Consider the following 21231-nt stretch of genomic DNA (forward strand, 5'->3'; position numbering starts at 1 on the left):
CTATTCCCACATTCCTATGAGTCTGTGGTATCACAAATATATACAGATGGTCCACTTTATTGAAACCACTGTATCTAAGTTCAGATGTAACATGAACCCATGGTCAAGTAACTATAGTTAGTTTGTGAAACTACGATCTGACTCACGTATAGTCATTTGAATCCTGGTTTGCCTGCAGAGACCCAGCTGGTATCCTGGTCTGCACTGTGGCAGTGGTGATGCCAACGAACTAGCCAGTATGTCTCTATTCATATTTTGGACAAAGCTACAGTGAAGACTAACTATGGTTAATAAATCAACTTCAAACCTTGGTTTAACACCCTGATTTGACATACCCTAACTAACCATAATTAGTGGAGTAGATCATGCTTGGACTGTCATACTGACTATATCAAACCGTGGTTTAATATGATATTTGAACTGAGCCTGTATATCAAAGTAAAGAGGCTTCAAAACTCTTCCTCTAATACTACAGAACAGATGTCTCAACACCATGCCTAGTATTGCACTCTGGTCTCTTAAGTTAAGAACTCTGCATTCCATAGTTAATTCTTTCAATGCTTACATTTCCGCCCCAGCAATAAGTTTCATGTGACAGCCAGGATAATTTAGATTTTCTCATGTCCCCATCCCTCCACTACAACATTTGGCCCTTTCACTTGAATCAAGCACTCTGTTTTGCTTAAGACAGAATAACACATTAGAATTCTGAAATTTTCTTTTATCTTAGTTATATGATATAACAGAATGTCAAGAGAAATAATGATGACTTTGTAGGAGGCATACACAAAATCCATCAGTTTTCTCAACTCCTTTGCTATTGTTTCTGTTGTTTTTTATTGTAACTCCAACAACCCTCTTCTTTTTTTCTACTGAAATCAAGTAAGATTGGAAAGATGATTATGATTATCGTCATCATCAAGAAAATGTTCATGCTTCATCTCCAGGAACCTTCCTGAGGTGACTTACAAAATAAAAACAATAAAAGAAAAGCATTAAAAGATATTAATTAAAATCCTGAATTTAAAACCCAACCCAGCATAAAAACCTAGACCATAAAAATACACTACTGACAGCTTAAAACAACAGTATCTAGTTTTAGCAAGATGAGTAGTTATTTCCTGCCTGTTGAAACGTAATAGGATTAATTCACCTACTTAGAACTGAAGAACTTGTTTAAAGTCTTTGGTGGATTTGGGCCAAAGTAGAGGAAAATACACCAACATACTGAATTAAACATCAGGAGTAAAAGAAGAAATGCCATTGTTTCGGTCTTGTACATTTTACCCAGAAATTCATCTGCTTTGAAACATTTGTAACAAGCACATAATACAGTAAGGACATCTTCTTTGAATTTTTATTGAAAAACAAATTAATATAAATCAAATTGTGTACTTTTCCTTCAAATTAAAGTGTGGTACCTTATGTGCTATGTAAGATTGTGAGAGAGTGATAACATTAATGGAAGGTGGTTTTTTTGAGAATATATTTACCAGACCCCTTTTTCCTTAAACAAAGCAGCATATTTGATATAAACATTAGCATTTGAGGAATAGGCCCTTAGGGTATCTGATAAAAATAACTCAGTTCTGTAAAAGTGCATCATTTTACTACTGTACATGTGGGCTACCTTTTCTTATACCACTGCCATCAGATTATTGGAGATGACAGAGCAGTGACTCTGTTGTGATGGCTAGAGCAGAATGGGAACAATCCTGGCTGTTTGTAGGCTAGTTGAAAGTGGCTGATTATAATCAAATAAATAGTATTTGTATATTTTATCATAATGACAAGTTTTGGCAATATTTGGGAAAGTTCAGATCTTGTCTTTTTGACCTAATTTACTATGTACGTTACTGTGTATATGTATAAAGTGTTGATCTCAGATTCCATTTCTTCCCCATTTTTTTCTATTATTATAAAGGGCTGGTGGAATAGGACTCAATTTCATTGGTGCCAATATTGTTATACTGTTTGACCCAACATGGAATCCAGCTAATGATCTTCAAGCCATTGACAGGTACAATTTTTAAAATTATGTTGCTTTAGTTTTTGCTTGGTGATGCTTCGTTTTGACCCTGGAAATTTTGTTTTTGCAGAGCTTACAGGATTGGTCAGTCCAGGGATGTGAAAGTATTTAGATTAATCTCTTTGGGAACAGTGGAGGAGATAATGTACTTGCGACAGGTTTACAAACAGGTAAAGGATTCAGACTGCTTTGATTCAAATAGCCTACTTTTGGATCAAATTACTATACTTTTTAAGCTGTTGTTTAAGGATGAAAGATAATATAGTGAGACACATTTATCCTTAACATAGTTTTAAAATGAATGTATTGGTTCTAAGCAAATAACTAAAAACAAAGAAAATTCTGACCTTTACCAGTGGATCTAAAGGCCAACAGAATACCTTTAGTACATGACCACATTTATCCTCATTTTTATAATTTACTAGAACAATCAAATTTGTTGTTGTAAAAGCATTAATATCAAAATGTAATATAAAAAATTCCCAGAATATCTAGAAAAACAATTAGTTCATTAAATGATCAAGTTTCACTCTCCCATTTCCATACTGTACAGCCATGCCTTGAGATTTAGAACCATGAACACACATAACTATATTTGCTCCTATTCATTCATTGTTAGTCTTTCCATCCCCATTTGCTTCCCTCTTCATTGGTTATACTTTCTTCTCCTCTTCTTTCATTCCCGGCCTTTTGTTTTCTGTGTTCTTGGAGTAGGGGACTGTCAGCGTGGTGTAGTGGTTTAGAGAGGTGGTTTGGAGCAGTGGACTCTAATCTGGAGAACCAGGTTTGATTCTCCACTGCTCCTCCACAAGAGCAGTGGATTCCAATCTGATGAACTAGGTTTGTTTCCCCACTCCTACACATGCAATCAGCTGGGTGACCTTGGGCTAGTCACACCTCTCTTAAAGCTCTCTCAGCCCACCTACCTCATAGGGTGTCTGTTGTGGGGAAGGGAAGGAAAGGTGATTGTAAGCTGGTTTGATTCATTCTTATGTGGTAGAGAAAGTCGGCATATAAAAACCAATTCTTCTTCTTTTACTTATGCTGCTCTGTAAAGCACCATATACAATGGAAGTGCTAAAATAAATACATTCCTGATAAGTGTCAGACTTTTCTTATAGGTCTTTTAAAACATGAGTATGTGTCCAAGTCATACATGCACAGAAGACACCTAGAGTTTTTCTACATTATTTTCAATTCCTGCGTCCTCTTCAAATCTCTGGAAAGTTCAAGAAAAATCTAGTGGTGCCTTGAAAACTAACATTTATTTCAGTATGAACTCTTGTGGGTCACAGCCCACTTCATCAGCTAGATATCTAGTAGAAAATTGTACTAGGGATTTTTATGGGGTAGGTGGAGGGGGGAATCTCATAAATACATTTTTCCTAATAGCCCTTCTCATGTCCAAATGGCTGATATTTTTCTAGAACTCTCCATAATTCTGTAGAATTCTCCTCCCTCATGTGCAGTGTTTTCTTGTTGCTGCTCTAGTGTCTGCATCCCCCTTGCCTGGGAAAAGGCTGGTATTCCTTAGCTTCTACCTACTGCAAGACCTGAACCATTGTGCAGAAGAGTTCTTGGGCATTTCTTCCCCGTGTGTGCGCTGGCAAAAGGGAAAATGGTTGCAGGAGGAGACTCAAGCCCAATTCTTTGTGACTTCCTGGCATGTATTCATTAGAGGGCTGCTAGTGGTCATGTCACACACTCCTTATAGGGGGCGGGGAGTTGCTAACCTCTTGTTCCTGTCCTTGTGTTCTGCATATGGACAATGTTTCTGGGGGTGATGTCAAGAGCATAGACTCATCAGCATGTTTCAGTCTGCAGCTTCCTGTCTGGAGGTATTGCTATCAGCCTGTGCCATCGTTGATGGGGTGTGGCAGGGCTGCTTTGGCTCTGATGCAGTTGCTATGCAGTATGCACCTTGGCATGAGATTTTTTCATGTCTTCTTGTGAGGATTGGACGTAGGATACCATGCTTGCATCATCAATGTACCACGGCTGGGATATTTGGATGAGATTGTTAGATATGTAAAAATAACTGTTTGTTACCTTTATTGCTGTTAGTTACAAAAATGTTGCAAATAGTATAGTTATTTTAGGTTGTTAGTTCATGGAATGAAGTTATTGAATTTCAGGTGGTATGCAAAGGAACCAGATTGTACTCTGGTTTCTCTCCAGATCGTATAAATCTTTCACCTTTTACTAAGGATTTCCAGTATACAAAGGACACCAGTGACTTCCTGCTATATTTTTTCTAAGTAGTTGTGTGATTAATATTATTCCACAGTGGCAGCATCTGCCAGGTAAAATGAATATGTTCATTCACAACTTAGTTTATATGTGAGCTAATGATACATATTTACTGTAAATCCAGGAATTTTGGACATGTTGTTGCAGGAACACACTTCTGAAATCTTTCGTTTTCTCTTGTTTTAGCAGTTGCATTGTGTAGTGGTGGGAAGTGAAAACGCAAAGCGGTATTTTGAGGCAGTGCAAGGATCGAAAGATCATCAAGGAGAACTTTTCGGTATCAATAATCTTTTCAGGCTTCAGGACCATGGATCGTGTCTTACGAAAGAGATTCTGGAGGTATAATATTTACCTTTGGCCTCTTGAATATTGTCTTTGTGTGTGTGTGTGTGTGTGTGTGTGTGTGTGTGTGTATTGTTGCTATATGTTACCACATATGAGAAACTCTTCAAATACAGGAAGATATGGAACAGCAGTTGACTACCTGTGGTGGCAGGGTGCTACCTCAGTTTTCCACCTCCAGTAACAGTGACCAAATCCCATGCACTTTGAGTTTTGGTGTGTTTGTCAGAGGTCAGTTAGGCTAAATATGAAAACAATCATGCTAGATAACATGCTGCAGTTACAGATGGGACATGGGGTGGCAATGGTGGTGTTGGTACCACAAGTATCTATGGAAATATGTACTCCTTTTCCCTTTCTTGTTTCCTGGAGTGATTCACACCAACACCTCATTTCAACAACTCAGGAATAAATTGATTGCCTTGTCTTTATAGGAATGTATAAAGAATGGTGTGTGGGGTGAGATAACAGGATGTACCAATGTAATAACTATTTACAGCTAAGAGGAGCCAAAGCTCTGTTTTAGAAAGGGGACAGTATCACACACTCAGTGTTACAAAAATGGTAGGCTAATGCTGTTGGAGAATGAGAGGGATTTATTTTACTTGGAATGTCTCACTAAACCCAAGAATCTCATACTCTTGAAATAGTGTTAATTTGTCTCAGGATTTTTCCTTCAGTACCCTCACTAGTCACTAACGTGCTGTTTCTCTGAGGTAACCTAACCTTCCTATCCGAGGATACCAAACCTAATCCTGCCTCTCTATAGGCACTTGAGCCCTGTCTACCCAGCTGTATTGTAGTCTGAGCTGTATCAATGTCTGAGCCCTATCTACCCAGCTGTATCTATGACTGAGCCCTATTTGAGGAATGTTTCTTTTATTGTCTATTTTTCCACATACTTTCCCCATCCCTTCTCCTTTTGACAAGTATACAGCCTTTCATTTGTTGGAAACTGGGATTGGCTGTGATTCATGGAAGGCAGAGCTAGAAGCTGTCATACTACCAAATGTACCTGTTGTTTGTTTTTAGAACGTAATTACAGTTTGTGTGTTCTGGGGTCCCCAACCTTGTTCACACTGTGGGCACTTCTGGAATTTAGCGAAAGCATTGTAGATTCCCTCAGAAAATTTTATAATATATTCTGATGTTCCAAGTCAAGCATTCTTCTTTGATGGAAGCAGTTGCTTCCAAGTGGATGCTTCCTGCAGATGCAAAAGCAATGCCTGGATGCATTTGAAAGTACCTCTCTCCAAGTAGGAAGAGGAGAACCACGGACAGCTCTTTGCTTTGTGGAAGAGATGTTGCTTGTTTTAAATTTTCAAAGAGAGAAGGGAAAAGTTACCAAAGACATAAGGGACTCTGTTTATTTGTATGATGTTTATGTTGCTGAGCCCAGTGTTTTACTAGCCAGTCAGCTGGGATCTGAGGCGACATGGGTTTTTTCCTGTTCCATTCAAGACCTTTTAGATTTTTTTTACCTGAGACTCAAAAAGCATGCATCGGCCAACACTATGGTGTCCATGAGCACCATGTTGGGGATTGCTGGCCCAGATCAATCAATTTATGTGATGTAGATGTGAATCATAAGTAAATGTGCCTTGCTGTTTTATAGAGGGAGGGCAGAGTGGAAGCTGGTGTCATGACAGCTGCAATGTGGCTAAAAGAGGAACCCGAGCAGCACAAGCAAATGGTAAATTGTCAAGTTATCATTTTTAATTTTGCATATTATGAAACATTACAGACTAAAGTTTTCTGCAAGTGTGCTTATAAACTTACAATTGATAAATTGGAGAAGAAAGATATGGAATGAACAGAATGCTGTTGGCAGAAGGATAAACTGATTTTAGGATTTGCCATTAAAATTGTAATAAGCCCACATTGTAGTGGTGGCCCATTAGCTTTCTTCTACAACATTTCCCCATTACCTCCAAATAAACATTTCTATTGGACACTTCTTTTGGGAACAATGACTGTATCCAAGCCAAGTGTTCTCCTATAATGGAGGTATTTCTGAATGGGTACTCCCTGCAGACCCAGAAGGGATGCCCGCATTCATCTTTCAAAGCATCTCCTGGTTGAATGAAGTAGATTGGATCATTGCTTTGGAGAAGAGGTGTTTTGGGAAAGAAGCAAGTGGGTGCCTGGAAAAACATTGGTACCATGTTGCTCACAGTTGTAAATCCCATTCTCAACCACAGGAGAAAACCACTTTGAGTAGCTCTTGCAGGTTTCCAAACAGCTGTTCATAAGATGGAATGAGAATTAGATTTAGGTTTTATTGCTCTTCTTTCCCAATCCTCTGTGTATTTCAAAGCATTCCTGTGAGCACTGTACAAGGTTCTTTGACTGGCAAGGGATAATTTATAGATTGTAGGCACTTAAATAGGATTGGCACATTAAATATAGCCTAAATGACAGCAAATAATAACTGGAGAAGCAGTAGCAAAAGTTTTTAATAGTGTACAACAACTTAATATTTCAACCAATAGCTAGCTATTTCATAGTTTCTATTTTTTTAATTAAATGCTATTCAATATGGCCCCACTTTTCATATCTCCTTATCATACTTAAAGACTGAAAATTGGAATTGTTGTGACACCATTTAAATGACTCGCTTGTTTCATATTGTCCTGTTTTGTATGTCTTTAGCCTGCTGGACAAGGTTGTGAAGATAAAGACTCTGTTAGTCCCAAAGAGCAATTGGAAAAGGAAGAGCTGGATTATAGCAGCGACATCAGTGATGAGGAGGAGACCATGGGAAATTCTAAAGCAAAAGCTGATCAAAGCAGACCTTGCAGTGCAAAGAAGGCCAAAATTTCACAGGCACAGCTTACTTTATTGCAGTGTGGGTTTTCTACACTTTTGGAAAAGGGAATTAAAGGCGATGAGGATGGCAGTAGAATTGGTGCTTCGGATCATGAAAGTGGTGATAGTAAGTCAATGGAGCAAAAAACCAAAAGAGGCTCCAAAAATTATGTTGTTCTGAAACCCCAGGACCACTGCAGTATTTCTGGACACAGGAAAATGTCAGCATCTCCAATCAGAAGTGCAAAACAGGAGATATTTACTGAAACAAGAGATCACATTTATCAAGCTACACCAGATTCTGAGGGGGAAATGGACATTGGCAATAAATACAAGGACAAGAGTATTTTACATCAAGTTGGGATAGTTGTGGAGACTGAAGACAGTTCAACTGAAAGTGACGATGTTATCTTTTCCTCTCAGGCTCCTTGTGATGAGGAAACTACAATAAGCTATGAAGGTGTTAGAAAAGATACAGAAAATGCAGATACAGAAAAAAGTCCACTGCTTGCAACTCGGCAGACATGTTTCACTTCTGAGAAGAATCATAGCAAAGTGTCCCTTTTCAGTAAAATAAAATCATTAAAAAATATCCGAAAGAACGTATCTGTGAAAGAAGCAAGTGATATTAGTGATGAGTCTGAAGATATTGAAATGTCACTACAGCCTATATCAGGAATGCAGAAAACTACCAACAGCGTGAAACAAAACCATTTCCATGCTAAGGAGCTTGATAACCCTTCCAGAACTGTTTTGCATGGAAACAATGCAAGTGTGGGGGGAAATAATGCTGACTCTCAAAATATTGAGGAGTTTTCATCATCAGAAGACAATGTACCAATTAGGAAGGTTGATGTTAACAATCAAAGGCTGAAAAATAATAGGTGTAGCATTCACTTTGAATCCAGATTAACAAGATATGGTAACCATGCCTCTGTTACACTGAGAAAACGAACTAATTCCAATACATCTCAGACCTCTTTCAGCAAGCAAACATTTACAAGACAAGGAGAAAAATTAGGATCGTTGGATAGCCTCCTCGGTAATTACGAATACGTCATCAGAGAATAGTAGCCAAATACTCTTATTGTTGGGGTTTTTTACTCTTGACATAGAACAAATTGGTGCCAAAGGTGACCTTAAGCAAACAGGAGGAAGTTCTCTTCATAAAATGGGGGTGGGGGTCTGCCATTTCCACAGATCTTGCTTTTAGCAGCTTGGTCCAACAGGCTGTAGAAGACAAGAGGTAGGAAAGAGCTCTTTCGTTAGTGGAGCTCCACCATTTGCTGTCTGGATCATCCAGTCCCATCTCTACATTTCAGATTCCCTGAGGTCCTTCTTTTGTTTACTGAGACTTAGGACAGATTCAGACGTGCACGTTCGTCACTTAAAAGTTCCACATGTGAAACAGCATCTGACATCATTATATTCCTTTTCAATGGAAGAGTTTTCCATGGTCATCTGTAAATTAGTTACCACAAGAGCCTAAAGCTCAGGTCAAGTCAAGTTTATTGTATAAGGCCGTAGGCCATTACAATCTAAAACAGTATAGTAGCAGGTTAAAATAGGCAGAACCAGAATCATTAAAAGAATAAAAAAATTTTAAAAAATTGAAATACCCCCAGTCGGCTCTAACCAACTTTGCCACCCTTCATGGTTTGCTTTTCCCTAATTTTCTTGGCCGCCAGACCATACAGTGCCAATCTTTTGAAAATATACGGGTTCCTATCTGACAACAAATAGATTAATCTGTCAGCATCAGATGATAATTGTGACCCTGAAAGAATGTTTGCTAGAAACTTGTTCCGGGGCTCAGTATTTAAAGGGCAGGCCAGGACAATAAAGCTCAGGTGGTCAGCAATTTTAGAAGTAAATAAATCTGCAAGTTATCAGTGATAAGTCATCAAGTGATATGCATGTACAGGTGAATCTGCTCTGTTCTTGCAATTGAATATTTGAAACCTCTTATGTCAGTGGTTCTTAAAAAAAATATCCTAATATACTTTCCTCCCAGAGAGTGAGGAGAAGAACGTGGGTAGTTATTCTGCTGGCATTCGTTCTCACCTTGTAGAGCTAAACAGGCAGACCAAATAGAAAGAGCAGAACCACTTGCCCTGTCCTGGATGGCCCAGGCTAGCCTGATTTTGTCAGATCTCAGAAGCTAAGCAGGGTTGGCCCTGGTAAGTACTTGGGTAGGAGACCACCAAGGAATACCAAGGAAGGCAATGGCAAACTACCTCTGTTAGTCTTTTGCCTTGAAAACCCTACTGGGTTGCTATATGTCGGCTGCGAATTGATGGCACTTTACACAGATTAACCATTTGAGTATAAAACACTCTTTAAGATCCACAGGAGGGTAATACATGAAGGCAGAAATCCTCAGAAAATGGAGGTGACGTCTAATACTCTTCCTGTAACAATGCATGAAAAGGGAACATATCATCTTCTGATTCAGCTTCTACATTCTCACCTAGGACCACTAGAGGAAGAAGCTCACAGTCTCCCAATAATTGTTTGAATCTTATTTCAATATCTTAAGTTCCTCCTAGAGAAATATAATATTTGTGTCAGAAAATAAATATACGGTATGTCATAATATGTGACATAAAGAGAAGATGTTTCTTCTGTACTATGTATGCAGATTGGGCACGTTCTTTGAGAATCATGGCATTCGCTTGAACATGTGAAGCTGCCTTATACTGAGTCAGGTGCGTTTGTCTGTCAAGGTCAGTAGTGTCTACTCTGACTGACAGTAGCTCTCCAGAGTCTCCGGGTCTTTCATCTCACCTACAACCTAACCCTTTTAGCTGAAGATGCTGGGGATTGAACCTGGGCCCTTCTACATGGAAAGCAGATAGTCTGTCTCTGAATGATGGCCACATCCCATGGTACTATGGTACTGTGTTTACAATGTTACTGTGATCTTGGTTGATTGTACTGTTTCCTCACAATACAATAAAATGTAGCTAGTAGGAGGACAGTAAAGTGTGGAATAACCAAGAACATGTTGAAAGTGATTCTAAGAAAGATAATTAACCAGGCACTTTCTGTGATGTGTGCATTCACAGCCATTCAGATTTAGACAGGATTTCTTTGTAGACAAACTTGATGTTGTTCATAGGAAAAGCCGAGGAAGCGGGTATTAGGCGTTGTAGTTCTGGAACTCCCATTGTTTTGTCATATAATTTTGAAGAGCCATTTTTGAAACAAAAATAAACAGTGTGTCAGACAAAGCCTCAGCTGTCTCATAATAACTTATATCAACTATTTAAGCACTCTTTGAAATTGCCATTTGAGCTTTATGCACTTATTATATGAGTGGATTTTGAGAGAGATTTACTGCTTGCCTGTACAACAATGTAAACTAAGTTTTGTTTTGGTTGAATCTTTCCCATTTTTATTCTTGCTGATTTTATTGTTACTCTTTAGTTGTCCATGTGATAATGGTTTTTTAACTAAAAATTGTGTGTGCTCCCTACAAAGGCAGGAGAAACTGATTCCAGTCCAGATGTAACCCATATTGGTGTGGTTATGCAGGCTATAACGTTCAGATTTCAGTTTTATATGTTGATGGGGTCTGAACTGGTGGTGATTGTCCATAAAAAATATTTTTATTGCATATTTCCCAGTAAGTATTAGGTTAAACATCTAAACTATGTCCTTTTCAATCACTAGGTGATGTTGCTGAAGTCTCATATGTCCATTCAAACCAAAAAGTGGTTGGTTCAAGCATGGCTGAAAATCAGATGAGTTGGTGGGCAGTACGAGATGTGTTTGAGTTGCAGCAGTTTTCTCAAATCCCTGCAAATGTAGCAGTGTGCAGTCCCAAGGTAAAGAGAAGAATTTTTAAAGTGTTTTTATAAATAACTTCAGTATTTTCCTGTGCTTTCTAGTCTCAGCATCTGTGGATAGTACTTGGAACAGGTGCTTCAAGGAAACAACTTAGAAAGTTAGTGTTGGTATTTCTGTACCAAGGAAACTAGAAAATGAACAAACATTACCTTTTGAAGAAGAGAGTTAATTTCACTAGAAAATGTGGTTTTGTTTCACACAAGCCAGAGATGACTGTGTGCAGAGATATGTATTCGCTATTTTGTTAGATAATACATCGAAGGATGTGTTTAACGAATGGCGGTGCCCTGCAGATGCTTGACTCCCGGTGTCATTTTAGGACTGTCAGATCACAGTGCTACAACGAAGGCATAAGCTACACCTAGAAGAGTTCTTTCTTCTATGCAACTCTTAGACTTTGGTTTGAGTGCTCTGTATCTCCTGTAATTCCTCTTACTGATGACCTGAATTGTCTACCAACTTCATAAAAAAATTATGTCCATTAAGAGCGGGTGTGCTGGTTAAACGATATGCTTTCAGTGCTGCTCTTGGTGTAGTTCCCTTTTTACAGTATATATCAATGTTCAAGTTAAAATAAAAATTAACTCTCTGTAGATGTCATGCCCCAGAACTCAACAGAGCACATCTCCAAATTTGCAAAATCTCACAGGACAGACAGCAGAAAGAGGAAATGAGGATGCATGTGAATCTCTTTAGAGCCATGAAGTGACCTGACTCCAGTGCTGCTGCCATAGGGTTGCTATGTTCAAGTTATCCAAGTCTCTGTAACCTAATTTGCATATTATGCATTTGCTAATTGTGCAGATCAATCACATTACTCGTGTTATCTCCTGCTTTCTTTGTATTCTCTTCTCATGGAAAAGTGGGGAAGGATGATTGAAAATATGTCTTTACCTGACCCTTTGCTTATGTCTCTTCATCTTCGTGGCTTCTGTGCAGTCCCACATGGGACTGTGCTTGTGCAGGCCAGCCCCAGAGAACTGACTAGAAAGCTTTTAGGAGCTTCAGAGCGCCTGGAGCGCTCCCCTTCCCCTCCATCCCAGGCCACCTCTGACCTCCATCACCTGCACTGGAGCAGCTGGAGAAGTAATGGGCTTGGGGGAACAATGACACAGATGCTGGGTTGTCACTTCTGGGTGATCTCCCGGTAATGACATCACAACATCCACGAAGCTTACCCTCCCGAGGCAACGCTTCCCTGTAAAGTTCCTAGGACTGCCAATCACAGGCCTGGCAACCCTAATGCTTACCCTGCTGACCCAGAAGGTATAATACAGGGTTAGGAGCAATATTCTGCAGATGGAGGTGTGCATCTAGGCTGTACAAGGGGTGTGGGCTATGCTTGACACCCAGTAGTCACAGGATATTTACTTGAAGAGAGCTTTATATAGGAAATGAAACCAGTGTTGGTTGGGAAAAGTTGTTTGTGGTTTCTTTTGCTGCCTTCACTGCTTACTTTGACAAAGCAAACTCACCTTTCAATACAAGGCTTATTTTCTTGGGCCTTATTTAACTGCAGATGACTCATAAAAACTTTTAAAGATGGACTAAATTTTCTGTATTCCTGTTTCTTTTTCTGATCACTCTATCTTTGTAACAAGTACATAGAACATAAAATATATTATGTGAAAAAGCAAATCATTGCTGCTCTTCTGACCTTATCTCTCTTCAGCTGGCTACTTATCTATTCTCAGTTACCATAATACAGGCATACCTCGTTTTATTGTGCTTCGCTTTATTGTGCTTTGCAGATATTGCATTTTTGAGCAAGTATATTGGTGCCATTTTCCCAACAGCATGTGCTCACTTCATGTCTCTGTGTCGCATTTTGGTAATTCTCACAATATTTCAAACTTTTTCTTTATGATTACAGCACATTGGTTTTTTTAGACATAATGCTATTGCACACTTAATAGATTACATTATAGTGTAAATATAACTTTTATGTGCACTGGGAAACAAAAACAATTGTGTGACTCGCTTCCTTGTGACATTCCAAACCAGCAATATATCCAAGGTATGCTTGTATGCAGGAAGTTAGGCATGTTCAGCTCCCACTGAAATCAGTGGGACTCAGTTACTTTTATTTCCCTATCTCTTTTCTTCTTGTTTTTTTTAATGATGTATGTAAGCATATAGAAGAAAATGTAAGCACAGATGTGTTGTGTATATCCACCACTCTTCTTAGACACTGTTGAACATAGTGCCTGGTAGATATTGAAATAATTAACATCTAAATAGAGCAGACTGGCTTTAAACAATAGTTTTTTATAAAGGGATGTAACCACTATTCCACCATGCAGTATTGTAAGGTGCCATCAATACAAGGGAAGGCATTATCAGCATAGCAGGATGCTTTATTGTGAGTTCTGGTCATATATATAAATGAGCAACAATTATGCTGCCTGTTGGTGACTCATCAAGCACAGATTATGAAAACTCTTCAGCTAGAAGATGGACAGTGAGGTTCAATCTACTTTTCTGTTCAAGTAACTGACTGGTGAACTTTGGGATTAATTTTTACATTTTACTGCTTCATAGATCCCCCCCCAGGCAACAAAACATCTGGAACACACTTAGTTGATGCCAGCAGGGCAATAAGTGTAGTTGTGTCATACCTAGAATCCTTCTGTCTGTCTAGTATATTTTTTATCTTACCATTACTTGAAAGAGGTTACGGTTATATGCTTCATTTATGCCACAGTTTTCTCTCCAGTGAAAATCCAAAGTAGCTGACAAGATTTCCCACTCCTCCAGAGAATTCAGGGAGGAGCAGAGATGGGCTGTGGCTCAGTGGAAGACCCTCTGCTTTGCATGCAGAAGGTCCTAGGTTTAATCATGGCATATCCAATTAAAAGGACCAGATAGGAGGGGATGTGAAAGACTTCTGCCTAAGACCCTGGAGAGCCACTGCCCGTTTGAGTAGACGGTACTGATGTTGATAGACCGGTGATCTGATTTGGTATAAGGCAGCTTCATGTTCATTTTATCCTCACAGCAACAGCCCTGTAGGTTGGTTGAGCGTGTGTGATGGGTCACCAAGCAAGCTTCCACAGGAGAGAGAGGATTCAAGCCTGGAACAAAACTGAGGGAGAATTAAATAAAACTGGAGAATTAAATAAAACTGAATTATCACTCCTAGTTGAAGTTTGTCAACTAAAATGTCCACTAAAAAGTTGTACAACTACTTTGCTTATATACAACTCCTGACTGACCTTAGTAGTGAGTGTTTTGGTGTTATTTCCTCGAACATTCTTTGCTTCTAGGGTAGCTTGCATTTCTTTCTTTTTTTTGTGGGATGGAGGTAGTTTTAAAAAGTTTAACATAAAAGTAATCTGAGCCTTCTGGAACTAGGGGAAACATCCTCTTCAACTGTTTCCACTATATTTTGAGTTGGATGTCTGGATTCCTTAATTAATTCCCTAATTAGTTTCTGTGTTAATTGGCAAAAGTTCTAAAGAGTCTAAATAAGAATTCAAAATTACAGGGGTCTGGGATGGCCTTGTGTGGCTCCTTTTTTTAAAACTGATGTTAGTGAGGAGCATGTGTAAAGGGATCCCCTTAAAACACACACACAGCAGCAAAAACCTTGGTAATAAAAAGGAAAAATTACTTCACTCAATAATTATATGAACAGGGACAGGATATATTTTAGAGGTTCAAAGAAGTTGTATTCTTTATTAGAGTTAATTTGCTTTTTTAATACATGGAAATATATTGGTCACAAAATTATACTGTACCTCTTGGTTATGTGGAGCCTCTTTTTTCAGTCAACTGCTTGTTTTCAACTTTAAGTTTACTTAAAGTTTTACTGAAAAGAAATGTACAAAGACAGCCATTGAATTGAGGATTAATCACTATGGCAACTGAAATGTGGTGACTGAAAAGGGGGAGGATGCATTCTCCCCTCAGCTTCCTGCCAGCTGTCATATTCAACCTTTGCGGCATGAATCCTGTCCAAAATATAGACTGTGACCAGCTCTAAGAAACTATATCTGTATTTTTAAAATTGTACAAGTATCACACTATAAAAGAAGACTTAATCCCTTGAATTGGATGACAGACACTTGGCACTCTTGACAGTGTTTGACAGAGAAATAACAGGATGCTTTGTAGTAAAACCTGGATTAATGGTAAACCCCTCTTTATGTTATTGCAGTGTGGTGTAAATGAGAGAACTAAGCATTCTGTCAGCCAAGGGGGGGAAATGTGCCCTTTCTATGCCCAGTGCAGGTTTAAGTGCTCTGTGGAATACTGTAAATACAAAAGTATCGTTATTAAGAACTTTGTGGCATTTATATTTTCTATTGCATTGGTATTGGTAGGTCACGTATACAAAAGGAGTTCTGTCAGCTGCAGTGGATTTTATTGCAGAGTATTTGTAGAGACTTGGTTCAGCAAGGAAAGTTATATTCTTTGTGACTAAATGTGACAGAGGTGTGTGTGTGTGAGGGGAGAATAGGGACAGCCAAATCATTTCCCAGTTTGTTGTGTTGGTCCGTGACAATGAAATGTATTAAAACCCTTCTTGGACTGCATTTTTCTCGGAATTAACCTATGCATTTTTATGTTCTGTAAATGATGTCGTTCTTTGCTTTTTATCATGAAGTCATTCATTCTCCATAATTGGTCCAGGTGCTGTTCTGTGGTTATTTAATTTAGTAATGTGTGCTTTTGATATTCCAGCTGTTAATGCTAAGGTATTTCTAACAAGATTTCAATTCGGAGCTGAAGTTATTTTTTAAAAATAGAAATGATAGTCATGCAATACAAGCAAGAAAAGTGTGGTGTAAAAGAGTACAGCTTTATTTCATAGATTTGAGAAAGGAAAGAAACCAGATGGCTTCTGGAACACATCCCTAATATTGAGTCTTCCTGCATGGAGGTTAATGGGAAACAGAAAGCTGATACAAAATAGAGAAAGATATGTCTTTGACTGACCTGCTGGCTTTTTACACCCCTGTACCATGCAAAGGATCAAACTTTCATGAAATATATCCCTTGTGGCTAGGTTGTACTTGAACTGGAGTTTGAATAATTTTAAATGGGGTGGCTCAAAACAGCCACAATAAAATTGAGTTAGGAATTAATTATGCAGATAGTTGGCATATTGGTGCTTTGATTCTTTTTTAGTATTTAAGGAAATTTGTTGACACTAATATCATTAAATAAATGTTTACTATATGCTTTTGCAGCATGACAATTTTAATTTATATTCGAAATAACCATTACCAATAAATTATGAACTAGAAGCAGAGGCTAATGCAGGGGAGTAAAATTAGTACTCAGCTGTTATGGGCACTGGTGGCCACTCAATAGTTGTGTAGTTCTGTTTCCTTCCTCTGACATGGCTGATAAACCTATGAGGGCTCTTCCCCTTCAATTACTGCTTAATGGCAGGAGCCAAATACATGTTCTGTTTTCCCCTGCATCTTATAAGTTAGTTGCCACTGACAAGAGGCTTGTAACTTTCGAACTGGCTGGTGCATTAAAACTGATATCACCTCATCCTATTGCCTTTTGGCTATACCTGTTTGAGACTGCACTGTCACAGAATTCTCCCTTCTGCACTAGTCTTACGATGCAGTCCTCAGAAGGTCTACTCAACTGTGGTCTGTGCAGTGGGGCTTACATCCAGGAAGGTATTTTGGATGGCAAACAGTTGCAGCCCCTCTCATGGTCTGGATCTGTGACCTTACGCCCTCTTGATTTCTTAATTGATAGACCCTACACCTCTTTATTGGACACCTTCTACTTTCTCTTTCACTCTCTTCAAGATCATGTTTGTGTACTCTGTTCTCTATTTTGTCCTTTTCCTTCATCCACCCTGCGTCTGGACCCATAGATTTTTTCTGCCACCAAAAATTACCTCCTAGCCAGCTGTTCTTTGCTCTCCTTCTGTAGGATCTGTGTAAGATTTCAGGCTCATCCAATTTGACAGTGTTAAGATGGACGGTGAACTTTTTGTTGCCAAGTGCTTTGTTTCCCAGCATTACATCAGTTCAGCTAATCAGCATCCAGTTCACTACAGAAGCACAATACATATATTTGTGTAATTTCTGATTGATATACAATATGCTTTGCTATTTTTATCTATTTTATAATGGGAGATTATTTCTATACTTTGACTTCATTACTTGACACTATGTTTTGATATGCTGCATGAAACGTGAGTCTTGGTGATGAGAAGTCATTATTTTTCTTCATAAATAGCACATGTTAAGAATTAATCAAATGGGTGCATTATTTAACTTCTGGTTTTGCACTGGCTGAGCACAAAAGCCTGAAGAGTATTTTTCAGACATTTTTGGCAAAGTCATTGATAGCATTAGGAATTTTGGTCATCTTAAATGATGTCGCTGAACTTACCCAGCTGGTGAAAAACTCATTTCTGTGATGCTGTTCTCAAAGCAGAGATTTTTTCTTGAAGCAGTTTAACATATCAGTGATACATTAGTAATATAATTTAATTAGATAATTACATCATGTTGTGCTCAGTGACAACACAGCAGTAGATGGTCAATATATATAGCTTCACATTTTGTAATATTGGGACACTTAAGCTGCATAACGTTAGGTAAGATTAAGGAAAGCATCATTAATAGTTTTATATACAGTGCTGTTCATTTGTATGATGCTTTACAGAGTACAAGGACCAGTCCCTGCCCCAAATTACATACAATCGACATTTGCCACAAAGGAGACAACAAATGCATGGGAGCAAAATGAAGGGTGGATAAACAGCTGAAGAATATCTGTTCATACATTCATTCATTTATTTTTTATTTATTTTTAGACTTATAGCCCACCCTCTATCCCAGACAAAGCTGGGCTCAGGATGGCTAACATCCATTAAAACATAACACAATAAACAACAACAGTATACAAAAATAATTTCAGTACCAATTTAAAACCAGCAACTCTAACATTAAAATCAAATTGGCACGCATTCAGTGGCACACAGGCCTGTGGCCAGCCCAGAAAGAGCAGTCAGGGTCCCCCGATTAGCAAACTCAGATGAGATGACAAAAGGGAAGGGGGAAGGGAGGCCAGCTATGGTGGAAACCTGGCAGAACATCTCAGTCTTACAGGCCCTGCAGACTGCACTAGATACCGTAGGGCCCTGGTCTCACTAGATAGAGAGTTCTACCAGGCTGGGGCCAGTGCCAAGAAAGCCTTGGCCCTGGTTGAGCACAGCCGGACACTTCTCGGGCTGGGGACAACCAGCAAGTTGTTATTTGCAGAGTGTAATGCTCTTTGAGGGGCATACCGGGAGAGAAGATCCCATAGATATGATGGACCCAGACTGTTTAGGGCTTTAAAGGTTAATACCAGCACCTTGAACATCCCCTTTAGAGCCATCCCTGTTGGTGCCAGTGACTGTTTTTCTTATTTCCCCTCTTCACTCAATTCATTCCCGCCATGGCCAACCCTGTCATCTTCTTCAACATAGCCGCTGATGGCGAGCTGCTTGGGTGCGTCACTTTCAAGTTATTTGCAGACAAAGTTCCAAAGACTTCTGTGCTTTGAGCACTGAAGAGAAAGGGTTTGGTTACAAGGGATCCTGTTTCCACAGAATCATTCCAGGGTTCATGAGCCAGGGTGGTGACTTTACCCGCCATAATGGAACCAATGGTAAATCTATTTATGGTGAGAAGTTTGCTGATGAGAACTTCCTCCTCATGCACACAGGTCCTGGCATCTTGTCAATGGCAAATGCTGGTCCCAATACAAATGGGTCTCAGTTCTTTATCTGCACTGCCAGGAATGAGTGGTTGGATGTAAAACATGTGGTCTTGGGCCACATGAGATGGACTGGACATTGTGCAAGCAATGGGGCACTTTGTATCCAGGAATGGCAAGACAAGCAAGAAGATCACCATCTCTGACTGTGGACAGCTGTCATAAAATTCCTTTGTCTTAACAATCAACCATTCCTTCTGTAGCTGGGGTTAGCACACCACCTGGAGTTCTATAGTTCCCTGTACCCCTTGTGCTCCTGACTTACTGGTGCTTTTTTATTGGGTTTCAATTTCTGCTCCCTCACAAGTCCAGTTGGACTGAAGACAAGTTTGTTTGCAAAATGAATAAAACCAGTTAACTGCCCCTCAAAAAAGATTATTGTGAAGATAAGAACGTGATGAGCACATACTGCAAGTTCCCTGGAGGAAGGTCGGTGTGAAAACATAAGTAACAACAACTGGGGTTCAGGAATTTGCTGGCAATCCAGTCTCCACCTCTCTAGGTATCCCTTCGGTAAAAAAGATGTCCAGAGCAATACTGATAATTCGTATTAGTTAGCATGTAGCAGCAGAATAAAACAGGAGATGTGGCAACTTAAAAACTAATGCTTATTCCAGCAGAAATATTTTTTTAAAAGCAGATATCTGAGCTAGGCAGATGTATCGGTGTGTGTGTCTGTATGTCTGTGTCGGTATAGGCCTAATTAAAAGATTATCAGGCATCTCATATCCACAAATTTCCAAATAGTTGTGGAAGCAGGGTAACACTTAGCTTGCTCTGTGGCCGGAGTCTGTAAATAGGGTTCTCAGGCCCCTGTCAGTGATGTGGGGATTCTCTGGTATTTGGGCAAAAACTCTATGGTAAAAATTACTTCTACCATAGAGTTACATTGCCAGTGACATGATGATGTCACTTGCAGTGCATACCAGAAATAATGTCTCTGCGTTGCTGGCAATGCTGGCCTTATTGTTCGCTGCTGGTAAGTCCTCCCACCCACCCCACCTGTTGCCACGGGGTACCTGGCAGCCCTATCTCTAAACCACAGGCCAACTATGTGATGAACTGCAACATGGGAAAAATGGCTGGATCCTCTCTGAGTTTATTTATGTATTTTATGTAAAACATTTCTATGCTGCCTTTCCACCCAATTTAGGGTCCCCAAGGCGGCGAATATTAAGACATTACAAACAAAACATTTGAGACATTAAAAACATTTAAAATACAAATATACATAAAATATTTAAAATAATTAAATAAAATATAATATAAACACACAACAACACAATCAGGGAGGAGGGATGTTTAGAGACAAAGCAAAAGGTCTTTCCCTGCTGACGGAAGACCACGATAGAGACACATGAATCTCCCTGGGGAGGGAGTTCCCAAAGTTTTGGTGCCATGACCAAGAAGGCCCTTTCTGGTGGGTGCTACCAAAGCATGGACTTTTTGAGAGTTGACTAGAATAATAGAAAAATATTGGATAACTGGTGTACCACAATGGAAGCAGGGATTCAAAAAGTGTGTCTTTCTTTTGCAGGATAGGCTAGAGTCTTGAGCACCCTGAAGATTCTGGGGCTTAGATTGTAGCCCAACCACAATGAAGGAATGATAGCTCATCAGTTACTTTTGTGTCCTTGTGGTTGATATGAATAAAAACACTGGAACTGGGAAAACAAAGCAGTTGGTCTTGTTGGTACAGCAACTGTCCAACAATAGTACAACATCAGCTCTTCAGCAACCAGTTCTTATTCTGTCTCACCCATCCTAGATGTTAGTACTGCAATGGTAGGATATTTCCATATTTTGTGAGATATTTCCATATTTTCCCAAATTTCATTTGGAAAAGACCCACCCTTTAGTGTAAACAACTTTTCTGTTCAGAGGTTTATGAGTTGAGTGATAATTCTTCAGTGAGTGTTTTATAACATGCAAAGGTTCCATTACTATTTTAGAGTGATTAACAATCAATACATTTACTAATAGAAGATTCAAATAGATATTTTGGAATCTTGTAATAATGACCTCATAAAGGTGATTTCTGTCATAAAATCTCAGGTATTAAAGAAATCAAACATGATAACAACCATAGAAACTAGATAACAGGAAATATTGAAGTGTTTTATTTCAAATTTGGTTTAGAAAGAGAGACAGAATCCAGAAGAAGTTATAGCAAGATGGAAGAGTGCCAGGAAGCATCGTTCAATAAG

General features: G+C 39.1%; 1 protein-coding gene and 1 pseudogene across 1 annotated transcript in view; both read left to right on the forward strand.

Moving 5' to 3' along the window:
- ERCC6L2 (ERCC excision repair 6 like 2) overlaps positions 1–4624 on the forward strand; it is a 42892-nt gene extending 38268 nt beyond the window's left edge. The window contains exons 11-13 of the mRNA XM_056848261.1: positions 1925–2020; positions 2100–2199; positions 4466–4624. Of these exons, the coding sequence (XP_056704239.1) occupies positions 1925–2020; positions 2100–2199; positions 4466–4624 (355 nt within the window). The remainder of the gene's footprint in view (positions 1–1924; positions 2021–2099; positions 2200–4465) is intronic.
- Positions 4625–18700: 14076 nt separating this feature from the next.
- LOC130476330 (peptidyl-prolyl cis-trans isomerase A-like) lies at positions 18701–19376 on the forward strand (annotated as a pseudogene).
- The last annotated feature ends 1855 nt before the right edge of the window (positions 19377–21231 follow it).

Source organism: Euleptes europaea, chromosome 4 (assembly GCF_029931775.1).
Source record: "Euleptes europaea isolate rEulEur1 chromosome 4, rEulEur1.hap1, whole genome shotgun sequence".
NCBI lineage: Eukaryota > Metazoa > Chordata > Lepidosauria > Squamata > Sphaerodactylidae > Euleptes > Euleptes europaea.